Genomic DNA, 12,365 nt, shown 5'->3' on the forward strand with positions numbered 1-12,365 from the left:
CCATCTTCATCTACCAAGAAACAGTTATTTTTGGCCTCAGATCCTGATTGCATCCCATCCAGCGCCCTATCATGTATCACGACATCCTGGTCATTTCCTCAATGTGTGAGAGATTCAAAGAACCCGCAACAGATCCCTCTAGACCGCTTGGCCGGAAGAGTAGCAAGCTTATATCTGCAGGGTGCCCCACTTGAAAGCACGAGCTTCGGGTTTCGTACCTTTTTGCTGGCAGAGTTTGGTCCACGGTGGAGATTCCTCCGCTTTACATACGTGCAACAGACCTCCACTTCATTTTGTAGGAATCCCAAGCACGTTCTTTCAAGATGTCGAGTCTAGATGGTGTATACACGCCTTTCAAGTCGTACCCGGGGTATTCGAGCATGGCGCCATGCATGCGGAACTGCAACGACGAACTCGGTACAGGACTCTTTTCCTGCAGTTGTTGTATCCACTTACTAATGGTGAGTTGTAGGGTACAATGGGTGCGACCAAGCGCGCTGCTGGTGCAACAAAAACAATCTAGACCTTCGAATAAGCTCGATGACGCGGTGTGCATCTACTCGATGTACTTTTGCCAACATGAATACGATGACGGACATGTCAACAATCTCCGCCATCCAGGTCCTGTATTGTGATGATAAAGGATTTTCTCCAGCGGGTATGACCTTGCCGAGCACTATTGAAGCAATTACTACGGCGAGTGGTGCAATGCCGACGACTCAGGCGGCTACAACGACGAATCCAGGATCGAGGCAGACGTTTGGGGGTCCAACAAGTACCTCTGGTATGTGTGTATTCTTGCCTCTGGCTCAATTGAATTGCGCATCAAATAGCTCTCTTCTCTCCCATGGCCAAATTGTCTCTTCTCCTACCCCAACATCACTTCCTGACATGCCCCAGACTCCCCACTCTCTCCCTCCACTTCCTCTCTCCCTCTCCAACCATTTGGTATCCAACCTCAAGATCCTCCCCTTCAACCAGCCCACTAACCCCCTCCCCTAGCACCATCCTCCTCCACTTCCTCTTCCCTTCTCAGCACCGCCGCCAAAACAGGCATTAGCATCGGTGTAACCGCCTGCGCCCTCCTTGTCGCACTGATCATCATTCTCCTTTGCCGACGACGCCGCCCAAAACCAACATTCTACCCGCAACCACCGTCACAAAACCCGCAATTCCAACCCCCAATGGCGCCAACGCCGTACCAAAACACCCCGCCGTTTAGTCCACCGCAGTTCGCGGCCCCAGCGCCATTGATTATTCCGCAGCAGGGGCAACAGCAGGGTATTCTTGCTCCGGATGTCAGCCCCATTGATGAGAAAGCACCACCGCTGGTTGGGGTGGTGAGGAAGGAGGTCCCTAGGTCCAAGGATGAGTTCTCCAGCCCCACTCCTCCTCCACCAGCACAGACTCCTACCACGCAACGGCAACTAGAACTTCACGGCTCAGTCCCACCGCCGCGGCATGAGGTTGTTAATGACGGGCAGGTCACGAATACAGTGAGCACACGGGGGATGGAGTTGGATGGTCAGCCGCAGTCACAACCACATTATCAGCAGAGTGCGCAAGGACCGTGGCAATATCCTCAGCATGCGGCGGGAGGGCAGGAGTTGGATGGGAATCAGACGCAGAGACACGAGTTATATCACCAGCAAGGCGTGGTAGGGCAGGAGTTGGATGGGAATCAGAGACATGAGTTGCCGCCTCATGGTCAAGGGTATGGGTATGGGAATGCGTATGGGCAACATAATAGGGGGACTTATGAGATTGGATCTGGACATTAGGATTGAGAGCGGGAAGACGAGAGAAGCTGGAGAAGAGATACCTGACATGGCATGGCATTGGAGGAAATATATCCATGTGAGGGAGATCAACTAGAGCAGTTGGTGGAATGATTGAATACATAACATCGAGCGGCTTACATATAGGAAATTTTGCGTTTAATACCTTGTTCTGAGTTTCTCTTCACACGCTTGAGACCCAAGTCTAGGGTAGCATAGTTTTGTTTTGATCTAATAATGCAACATACTAAAGCTTCCTCTCTACTCACCTCCTCGCTTATTTACCTATTCGTTCACTTCATTTACTCATCCACTCACTTATTTACTTCCTCACCTATTTACTTACTTATTCACTCCCTCCCCCATTCACGCACTAATTCGCTTGTTCACTCAGTAAGGTATAACAACAAATTGCTCTACCGTTATATACAATATCTGCCCCCCTTTGTAACCCCATCCACCAACCTCCTTTTACTCAATTATTCGCCTTCTTATCATTATAATAATGAATCGTCTGGTCTGCACATCCACTCGGCGTCTGGTACAAATAATTGCCTAAATTAATATACATCAATTGTCCAGTACACACATACCAAGCCGCAGCATTGGGACGCGTGACGCCTGCAACGTTCCACGTCAAGCCATCGCCGTTGAAGGCGAATTTGCCGTAGCCATTTTTCTCGGTGGACCAAGTTACGCTTAGGGAGTCTGTAGGCGCCCAGGTAAGTGCGTTGTAGGTGCAGAATTTGGTGGGGTTTTAGAGGGAGGGTTGTGGCAATGGGAGCGGGAGGGTGGGTGTAGGGGGTGCAGACGTACTATTATTAATATACCTCTCCTGGCTAACAATCCCATAAAGCAACTTCTCCGGCTTCTCTCCCGGGCCCGAAACTAACTGTACGAGCTGTCCATCCACGACCTGGAATTGGCCTGCGGTAGTGTAATCGCCTAGTACAGCGGGGCCAGTCGCGTACAGTGGCTTACTCTGCATATATTTGTGGAAGTTGGGGGACGCAACTGCCCGGATCCAGTAGTAGCCAGTTTGGAGTTCCGTGCCGGGGCCGCTGCCAGCGGGTGTCCCAGTTGCGGCGGGGTTTGCGCCTGTTAGGACGGCGGCAGAAGTCTTGAGAGTGGTCGCGGCCGGAGGTTGGGCGGGGGCTGCGCCGGGTTGGCATTGGGAGTAGTATTCACTTGAGAGAGAATATCAGATAAATAAAAATCGAAAATATGAGATTTTGAGAGAGAGGGGGACTTACTTGATAACTACACAGCCGGATCCGTTGGCGCAAGCGGTGTCACCAGAATACGTCGTTCCGCCGCCTGGTAAAACGGTCAACGATCAAGATGGAGGTATGTTGGATGGGAAAATACATTGTTGCCAATCCTTCAAAACCGCATTCGCAGTTCCCGCCAAAAAGGCCACCAAAACCGTTTCAAAAGACCTCATCTTGTTGCAGATTTTCCGAATTTTTACCACGTCAACAACCAAATAGAAAAAATTGGAATATCAGAGCAGGAGAGGGAGAGAATCAGTCACACCACGAAAATCCGGGGTGCAGGTGCTACGACCGTATATAAACACCCTGTATTTTCCATTCTCCAGCCGTAGACTTTTTTTCTAAATTCCTCTCATGTGATGTTTACGTTTAAGGGATGCAGGCGTGCAGGCAATGTGTATTTAAACCGTCGGACCGTGAACCGTCAGGGTCGTGGCTAAATTAAATTGCCAGGAACGACAAGCGAATATAGGAAAACAACGAATGGCAGCCAAGAGAGACGGTCGGAACACTCTTATTTAGAACAAGAGTGGTTGTGGAGATTAAATGTTGAAGCTTGAGCATATCGATATTGTGGGGTTAATAGAAGGCGGCAGGGGTGAGGGATGTGTTTGTATGTAACGGAGTATGGGTCGCCGAGATTCGTGATGCCGCTTGACCACAAAGGTCTATGGAGGACATTGAACTTGTTCGATGCGTTCTAATTCTGGGGGTTTGAATGCAAAGCCGGGTTGTTGGATCTTGCGATCCGGGAGTTGCTTTGAAGCTATTGCGCCTCTATCCTTTTAGAGACAATTGGAGTATTACGCCCGGGAGAGTATCTCTTGTGCGTTCTAGCTAGTTGCTCTCAAGGGGTGTCATTCTGTGATTCCTTGTTAGAAGATTAGCCACGATAAAATAGGAGATTCATGACTCATACCTCGTTCGTCCGCAATCCACGCGTCCCTAGCATGGCACTGAAGTCACTCTTCACGCTTCGCTGAATCTTACAATCACCGATCATAGCTACTCCTCACACTTCTTCCCCACCGACAGGCTCCGGCCTCGTAGAAAACACAATCTTATACCGCACCACCTGCACAATCTCCAATTCTTCCTGAATCCCATCTTCCTGAATCCCCTCTTCCGCCCCACCCATTTCGACATCGTCCCCTACCTTGTCCTTCCCATTCTCCCTCTTCTCCCTCTTCTTAATAACCGCAAAAGGCTTTCCCAACTTCCTTACCTCCCCCGTCAACCGCTGATTCTTCCCGATATAAAAATACACCCGTTTCATCCATTTCAAATCGTTCGGGTCAAGAGCATCAGATTTATAGAGCGGGAAGACTAGTTTTCCGACTTGGGTTGAGGAGGAGGCGGAGGATTCGGGAATGGGCATGGGGAAGTGGATTGTTCCTTGGAGTTCGAGAATTGCGAGGCCGGTTGGCGTATGGAGAAGCGGAGGGAGAGGGTTTTCGGGAGGATGTGAGGTTGAGGTGGGTTTAGTGAGGTGGAGGGGGATGGTTGGCATTTTATTAAAGAGAGCGAGAGCTGTGCACATAGATAGCAAATAGGAACGGCGTTGAAGAGAGTTGGAGAGAACTGTGCTGGAAATCCTTCTCAAGGTCGCGACTCTGCGGGACGCGATCCGCGATACACAATGGTCCGTGCACCCTGACGTGAACGTCCTACCTGCAGAGTGAGATGTCACGTCCGTACCACCACGTCGTAGGCTCCAACTGTTCATACAATTCTTCTGAGTAACATAACGCCACATTGAGTTTGTGCACTTTCAACTATGGTAATATCATCTTTCTGCTTCACGAAGCTTCATTGCAGCTCCAACGCTACATTAACTCATCCGCAGAGCGATTTAAAGGGATCACGCGTCGCATGAAAAGTGTTACACAATACGAAAGTAGGTTCTCCCACAGTAATAGCTAGCCTCAATCTAATCAGAAAAGGTCTCAATGCACTTCCTCCTTCGAATAGAGTTAGTCGATTGTCAATGCAAAGCTGCAGCGACGTCGTCAGAGCTCAACGACTAGACGTGAAGCTGGAAGCACCCACCTCCCTTGCTAAATTGGCTCAGCAATCCTCTCTGGGGACACCTTATCGAGGCCCAGGCCTGGTGGTTGTAACAGGAGGTACTCTGCTAGCAACATTTCGGAGATTATCGGACCAGACCATACCCCAGTCTTCTTCTTCTAGTAGTCTTTTGGCACTGGCTCGTACCATTCCTTCCAAGGCTGGGCCAAATTTTCAGCCTTGTTTGCTTCACTATTAAGGGTGGGCATCCTGTCATCACTAAGCACTATCAAAAGAATTCGAGGAAGGTTCGCTAACTTGAGCCCTGAAGTGCAAGCTGTTGAGATTGGGTACTGCAGTCAGACAGCGGGCTGTCTAGGCTTACACCAAGGTAACCAATCGATCTTTAGTACTCATGGAATGAGGCTCAGGTCGACCCCGCTTCGTCGGTGCCACAGGCTCGTGGCACGTCGGCAGAGGGCAGCGAGAAGCCTTTTCTTATCTCTTGCTATATGGCGAGCCTTCCTGCGTGTCTTCACTGACCAAACAATCTGCACATTGTCTGGATCTTGATTGGAAGACCTAGAACATGACTCCTCTCTTTTTTTGTTTTGGGGTATATAGATATCGGGCGAGATGTTACACCTATGGCATCATGACGATCCCTAGCTTCATTGGCCGCATAGAAATAAATGTTACCGTCATTGCGAGGATATTTCCCTGTCTTATAAGTTCATATGATCAGGTGCACAACAGTGTAGCCAACATTATGGGATTGCATACTCTCACGAGATCCCAACCTAGGGAAGGCTTTCTTTTTGAGTGAGTCTTTCGGAGTGTGAAGCATACGTTCAGGATATTAACGAGCTCACTAAGTCTTGTGTCGATTCACGGACTTCGGTCACGCGCAAGCTAACCGGTAAACGATGGCTGGCTTCAGCGTGTTCTTGTACCTCGTTATCCCCAAGGTCGAATACTATCTTTCCACTACCAGTTAGACCTGCCACCCAGAAATGATTTCCAGCGTCCTTGGCATGATGTCGTAGACAGTGGGAGTGAACTATTGTATGCGCTTATACACGGAGCCGATCACCGTCTTTGGAAACGTCCGTTGCTTTTTGTATGTCGAGGGCTGGGGAGCCTAGTTTTGAAAGAGGTTTGCACTCTCCCCTCCAAATAATAAAGACATCTAACACCACGACGTGTCTCAACATCTCGCGAACGTCAAAGGAATCCGTCTTACGAGAAGTCTATGACCATACGGCCACGATTGTATTTCTAGGATCTATCCACACTCCAGACCACCCACGCTTCGATTTCAGTATCCTTCATTGTGTTATAACAGAGTTAGGGGTTGAGAATAAAAGGGGTTTCCCAATCACCGAGTGCCTACAACACCCAGAGAGTCTCACGATCGTCAGGTCCATTAACACTACGTTCCAACAATTCAACTATCCCTTCGATGTCCTCAGCTTCTGTGAGCAACAACCGACGAAGATATCAAAAACCAAACTGAAACACGTCGGAAACAAATCAGTGGTAGTTGTGCCTGAAGAGCTAGTTGCATTGGTGGGACAACGGACAACTTCAATCCGGCTTCAGTGCACGCATCTACAAATGATGGACTTCCCCGCCCGAGCAGAGTCAGCTTTTGATCCTCTCATATTGCAGCTAGATGAACTATGTCAGAAATGCGAGGAGGTTTCTCTTCTTAGCTCCCAAGCCTGCCCGACAATACGCCTATCGACGCCGAATCAGTCTTCTGTCAGACCTACATCAAGCAACTCTTCCCCAAGCATGACGGTATCGACCCCTAGAAGTCTGGTAGAGCACTCAACATCTCATAATTCTGTCCGACAATCTACTAGCTACACACTGCTCTCTGGAGATCATGAAGAGCCATCCGCGAACCTACCGTGTCACCTACTTCGACCTTATCAACCGAATCCCTTGTTTGTTGGCCGACGCGATGTCATTGCTAAGATGAAAACAGTTTTAACCCTAGCGATGAATTACCCCAAAGAAGCTTCCTCTTGCATGGGCTCGGAGGTATGGGCAAGACACAAACCGATTTGCAGTTCATTTTCGAGAGTTTAGGGGTCTTTAAATCCATTTTATGGGCCACGCAGAAGATAGAACGAAACTGGCTCAAGATTTCGCTGAGTATGCGAAAGAGTTGGGATTGGTTAAAGTCTTCGGGAAGGACCTAGACTTTCCGCGGGATTTGCTCTTGAGCTGGTACAAGAGCACCCGGAATCACTGGCTTGTCGTCTTCGACAATCTTGACCTACCAGATACACCCGAGCTGAGAAAGGTTCTCCAAGACTTCTGGCCCAGTGGTTCAGCCGGGGCCGTTCTAGTCACTAGCAAGAACTGGGAGCTAATGAGGACATACGCACAAGATAATGAGGACATACGCACAAGATAATGAGTTTCTCAATGTCCTCGACAAGGAGAGCTCCGTAGAGCTTCTCAAGAAACCCATTCCCGATTCTGAAAATGAAGATTATAAAGACCTTGAAAACGTCGTAAGACAAGTTGATTATCTCCCGCTTGGTATCCTCGCTGCTGCAAGGTTTATCCGGAACGATTCACTATCTGCTGAGGATTTCCTCAACACTTACAGCAACAATGATTTGGTCCAGGATGCCGATGTTCATAGTATTGATAACGCAGCTTTACGGTATAAGTACACCTTGGCAACCGCGTGGGAACTGGAATTCGGAAAACTAGAAACAAGGGCAAGGATTTCCTTTTTCTTCTCACTTTCCTCGACACGGACAAAATACAAGAGGGTCTGTTAGCTGAGGGGGCACAAAAAGCAGATCTTCCTGTTCTCCAGTTCCTCTCGGGCACGAAAAGTTTCAATATGTGCCGTACTTTGGTGACGCGGAGTTCTTTGGTATCTCGAAACAAAGAAACACGCCAGATCTGGATGCATCGATTGGTGAAGGATAATTGCCATTTTCGCATGTCAACCGCAGAAAGACGAAACGCATTCCAGGCTGCCGTGTACCTTTTAATTGTTGCGCTTCCTGATCGAGAAGTACACGACAGATGGAACTTAGCACTCTGGCCGAATGTGCACGAACAATTGGCCCATGTGGTGTCCCTCAATCGCTACTTCTTAGCCTCAAGATCCGATGAATCCTTTCATCTACCACTACAAGCTGACTCGTACTTTGCGCGGCTACTCTTCAGTGCAGGCTGGTACGTACAATTATAATAAGAATAGCGCTACACTAATGTTGTATTCAGGCTTTTGTACGAGCAAGGGGCGTTTCAGGATGCATTTCGGATGGCGGGCGTGGCAGAAGAATGTTGCCTTGCTCACCCAGAAGACAATTTGGATTCTTTGCTTTCCGATATATACGCCTTGAAGGCATCACTCGACTCGGAGACGAACCAACCAGAGTCTGCTCTGTGCAACTACAGAAGCTCCGCAAGCTGCTTTGCATCCGCATGTCAGAAAGGTCTCATAACAAGACCAGACGTTAGACATGCAGGCGGCGTAGCGTCAGTAGGCCAAGGCCTACAAAGCCTCAATAGATCTGAAGAAGCCGAACCCTACTACCGGAGAGCTCTCGATATTTGGAAGGAGAAGGATCTACCTGAAACCCCTGTCACTATTCAGCTTGGCCTGGGCCTTTATCTGCGGTATCGAGGCAAATTTGAAAAGGCGATAGAAGTTGCCGAAGAAGTTATAGAATATTAGGCTAACAAGTATAGCAAGTTCAAGATCAGGACCACATTGTACGTTCGGTACATTCGTTCACATTCTATTTCACGCTAAATCATCTCAACCACTTGTTGCGCGATGAATCTTCTTGGAGATGTCTGGTTCGAACAAGGGAAACTTGATGAGGCGTATGACATCCACGTGCGCACCTTAGGAATGTTCAAGCAAACCTGTGGAGAGTACCACCACAGGACAGCCGACATTTACTATAAGGTAGCTTGGAAAGAGCACCAACTAGGGGACTCAGCAGACGTGATGTAAGCAGAAAGACCTTTTAGCGCTGCAGGCACTGACGACGGAAAGTCACCTACTAGAGAATGCAATCAAGATCTATAAGAAGAGTTTCTTCTGCAAGAACGAAATTTCTCGAACCCTTTACAAGCTGGGCAGTATTCAACAAGATCTGGGTGATCTGTAAGAGGGTCGGAAGTATATGAACGAAGTTGAAGAGCTGCGCCGTGAAATTTTGGGTGATGCTTGGAGAACTTCTCCTAACGAGCAAGACTTCGACAAATTGGTAAGGTTTTGGTCGAGGTGAAGTAGTACAGCGCATAGAGGGTACTTTGTCCTCCTCACATGTCGTGTAATTGTGTGATTTGTGGCTTTACTTTCTTGCGCGGGCGCGAGGCATTCTTGCCATTGCCTCGCAACCTCGTGGTCCCCTATCCACTTGTCCTCCTCCTGCTTGTACGCAGAAAATGAGACTTTGGAGCCTGCTTATCTTGCATCTCTTTATAATCCCCCTCGCTCAGGCCCAAAAGCATATTATTCAAGATTCGCGAGCACATGGCTACCTCCAAGCTCCCTTTGAATGAAGATCACGAGCTGCGAAACCTTGGTAGCCAAGAGTCCGATGCGTCTGAGTTACAGCAGTACTGCCAATATCTAAAGCAGAAGTTTGGAATCCTTTCTAGTTCAGCCTCGTATTACAATCAGCTCGAAAATTCCCTTCGTGGCAGTGGACGATCTGGGTTTCAAGATGTCAAATGCGTGGAATTGACTCCTCTGAATGGAAAAGGTTCAGACATCACTTCAGCTATTTGCCCAGTGCGCTTCGGAAGTCCCAACAATGATCCTAAGGTGTGCATCCTTGAAGGGTTCCCTTCTCCGGGGTGTCTCGCCGCCCTCGCCAATCGATATGATGTGCGACCAGAGTTGTTTATCGGCCATCTCGGCCCTCAGCAATGTCAATCCTACGGATCCAGATGGCACACTCTACCCACCGTTCCTACCCGTCGTCAGAACATTGTACATATTCACATGGTCAGCCTCGGGCGTTTCACTACCACTAAGGTGCGGATCAATACAGAGGAAAAACTTCTCAAGAGGCGGGCTATTGTTGATCAGGCAATCCATGCCTACCAGCAACGCCTTTTTGAGCAGAAGCGCTTTGGTGAAACGAGGTACAGGAAAACCCATGCTCACAATACTGAGTTCTTCAGTTTCGAACAAATGATTTCTTTTTGCACCTCAAAAAATGGCATGGGGACTCAACTACCTTGGAACGGCAAGTCTCTGCGAGTAGCTTCATCCTCTTGATCTAATGAAGTGCAGTCATATTCCTCTTACACCAAGGCAGAGCCTTGGAGCACGAGCGGCGATTCCCGTGGCAGGCTGCAGACAAAGAAGGAGAGGATGGATACTAAATCATTCCAGCAGTCGATTATAATGCCCCCGCGTTCGATCGGAGGACCTCAGAACGGCTCTCAGAGATCCAGTTTGGCACCGCCCCACAAACTTTCCATCCAATCATTGACATGATGAGAGTTCTAGCGCCAGAAGTTAGCCTGCTTCGCCTCGACCCCCTTTACCTTCTATTACGTCTCCTCCAGGCGGCTTCATTATCTTTGGCAGAGGTACTCAATGTAATGGAACAAGATATAGAAAGATGCCACAGTTTTCCCACGGAGCAATCTGTGGAGAGTCTTAAGCGACTCCAGTTCAACATTAGCCTCATCGATCGATTCACGGGCTTTCTAAACACCAACCTCGAAGTCGTTAAAACCCGTGGCTGGATCTTAGGACCAGACGCTTCCCCTCGAATGAATGAGTTACGAACTGCCTTGCAAGTGGATTACGAATATTTACTTTCCCGCGGCACTACGCTAATGAAAAGATGTGAGGTTGGTAGCGGGATAGTAGTGAGCACCACTGGGGTTCTTGAATCACAGAAGTCAATTGCACAATCGGAACGCGTGCATCAGCTCACAGCACTTGGATTATTTTTCATACCAGCACAATTCGTAGCAAGTCTCTTCGGTATGAATGTCAAAGAATTGACGGGGTACCCGGGAATTTGGACATACTTCGCTACAGCTGTACCACTCACCATTTTATCGTTCTGGGCTACCTCCAAAGCCTTTCAGCCACACATCGGGATTCCTCCTCTTCGCTATGGATTTCGACGTTCTTTTCCCGCTCGGAGGACTGCGCTGACCAATGTGTGAAAAGAGCGATTCGAAACTCAATACTCTCTCGGGCCAAGTCCACGCCTCCAGCACCGGTATTGAACGCGCAATGGAAAGAAAATGGGACTTAGTTCGCGTTAAAAAGGAAAAATGATTTATAAGAGTTACGTACGTGGAGGGTCATGCGAAGAAGCATTTCAGAAGATATAAATCTCATCAGGCTTCTGGTCCTTCAGATATACCCATCGATGATGCTCGTTGTAGTGTAGCAAAAAGTTCTCAGACGGTGCATCTACAAAGATGTTGTCGTTGCAAGCTGTGTCTCTGCCACTGTATAAAGACTGATAATCTAAGACAGCAAGAGGCCAGTCCGTAGTTGGCCCTCTAAGCAGTCGCTATATGCTTTTCACACCGTGAGTGCTTCTGGGCTTCTTCGTTGGATTTAAGAGTCAACGTACGTCCCACCTCGAAGTCCTTTCCTTCGAGCACCGCTATTTGCTCTTCAGGCAACAAATTTATCTTCAGGCGCGCCCCCTCCGTGGTCATATCAACATGGGCGGCGCGTAGTGGTTGGGCGTGTGGATACTTGTTTAATTTGTCCATTAGGAAGCTTACATCTCGCCTTCTTACCTAGACGTTCATGAATATGGACTCCTCTTTGCCGAATTTCCTCTAGGTGTCCTACCTCAAAGTCTAGAAAGACAAGATCTGTGTATTTGGGAAATTTCTGGCGAACGAACTGGTTAATCTCATCTACGTACACCGATCTCACCCTGTCCGCGTCGGAAAAGTCCTCTGGTTGAAGGTTGGTTTCATGCTTCATAAAAGCAAATCCATTTACGTCTAGACTGAAGGGCTGGCCGTGGCCGTCCTCCACAAACACCGGCTTTGGTTCGAAAATATGATTCGTGCTTCTCGCTCCATTCGAGACCTTAAAATTGGCAAGGAAAGGCTTCTCCGTTTCATATAGCTCCAAACGAGCTAAGTATTGCAGCTCGGTGTGACATCCCACCATTGGACACCTCAAGGTTGAGAAGTGGAACCGAATTTCCTTGCCATGTACACATCTGATGTGAGCTGTTTATAGCTAGCTTCAAGGCGTCTTTGCTCTCTTGAGAGCCTCCCGGTCACGACGCAAAAATTTTCGCACTTGATTGGG

At 48.6% G+C, this 12,365-nt stretch overlaps 6 protein-coding genes across 6 annotated transcripts; 3 read left to right on the forward strand and 3 right to left on the reverse strand.

The window, feature by feature from the left end:
* Positions 1–482: 482 nt before the first annotated feature.
* On the forward strand, positions 483–1,781 carry BDR25DRAFT_347211 (uncharacterized protein; the record flags this gene model as incomplete). Its single annotated transcript, XM_033694246.1, has 2 exons — positions 483–784; positions 1,003–1,781. Exons 1-2 carry the CDS (start codon positions 541–543, stop codon positions 1,779–1,781), a joined length of 1,023 nt encoding a protein of 340 aa, XP_033540287.1. The 5' UTR covers positions 483–540.
* A 440-nt stretch (positions 1,782–2,221) lies between these two features.
* On the reverse strand, positions 2,222–3,222 carry BDR25DRAFT_337828 (uncharacterized protein; the record flags this gene model as incomplete). Its single annotated transcript, XM_033693226.1, has 4 exons — positions 2,222–2,486; positions 2,595–2,965; positions 3,032–3,095; positions 3,147–3,222. The coding sequence occupies 4 exons, from the start codon at positions 3,220–3,222 to the stop codon at positions 2,254–2,256; spliced, it is 744 nt and encodes a 247-aa protein (XP_033540288.1). The 3' UTR covers positions 2,222–2,253.
* Positions 3,223–3,695: 473 nt separating this feature from the next.
* On the reverse strand, positions 3,696–4,613 carry BDR25DRAFT_108393 (uncharacterized protein). Its single transcript, XM_033683534.1, has 2 exons — positions 3,972–4,613; positions 3,696–3,914 (listed from the first exon to the last, which is right to left on the reverse strand). The coding sequence occupies exon 1, from the start codon at positions 4,590–4,592 to the stop codon at positions 4,065–4,067; it is 528 nt and encodes a 175-aa protein (XP_033540289.1). The 5' UTR covers positions 4,593–4,613; the 3' UTR covers positions 3,696–3,914; positions 3,972–4,064.
* A 2,851-nt stretch (positions 4,614–7,464) lies between these two features.
* On the forward strand, positions 7,465–8,774 carry BDR25DRAFT_319968 (uncharacterized protein; the record flags this gene model as incomplete). Its single annotated transcript, XM_033691867.1, has 3 exons — positions 7,465–7,720; positions 7,750–8,269; positions 8,318–8,774. 3 exons carry the CDS (start codon positions 7,465–7,467, stop codon positions 8,772–8,774), a joined length of 1,233 nt encoding a protein of 410 aa, XP_033540290.1.
* An 810-nt stretch (positions 8,775–9,584) lies between these two features.
* BDR25DRAFT_383717 (uncharacterized protein) lies at positions 9,585–11,245 on the forward strand (the record flags this gene model as incomplete). The annotated part of the gene is made up of 2 exons (XM_033697838.1): positions 9,585–10,191; positions 10,455–11,245. The coding sequence occupies 2 exons, from the start codon at positions 9,585–9,587 to the stop codon at positions 11,243–11,245; spliced, it is 1,398 nt and encodes a 465-aa protein (XP_033540291.1).
* Positions 11,246–11,403: 158 nt separating this feature from the next.
* On the reverse strand, positions 11,404–12,221 carry BDR25DRAFT_245675 (uncharacterized protein; the record flags this gene model as incomplete). The annotated part of the gene is made up of 3 exons (XM_033685894.1): positions 11,404–11,601; positions 11,672–11,836; positions 11,892–12,221. The coding sequence occupies 3 exons, from the start codon at positions 12,219–12,221 to the stop codon at positions 11,404–11,406; spliced, it is 693 nt and encodes a 230-aa protein (XP_033540292.1).
* Positions 12,222–12,365: the final 144 nt, after the last annotated feature.

The sequence above is a fragment of the Lindgomyces ingoldianus genome (genome assembly GCF_010093535.1).
Source record: "Lindgomyces ingoldianus strain ATCC 200398 unplaced genomic scaffold BDR25scaffold_59, whole genome shotgun sequence".
Classification (NCBI taxonomy): Eukaryota; Fungi; Ascomycota; class Dothideomycetes; order Pleosporales; family Lindgomycetaceae; genus Lindgomyces; species Lindgomyces ingoldianus.

Coding starts and splice junctions, on each gene's coding strand:
- BDR25DRAFT_108393 (XM_033683534.1), bottom strand. CDS start 4,592: ATGTGCACAGCTCTCGCTCTCTTTAATAAAATGCCAACCATCCCCCTC.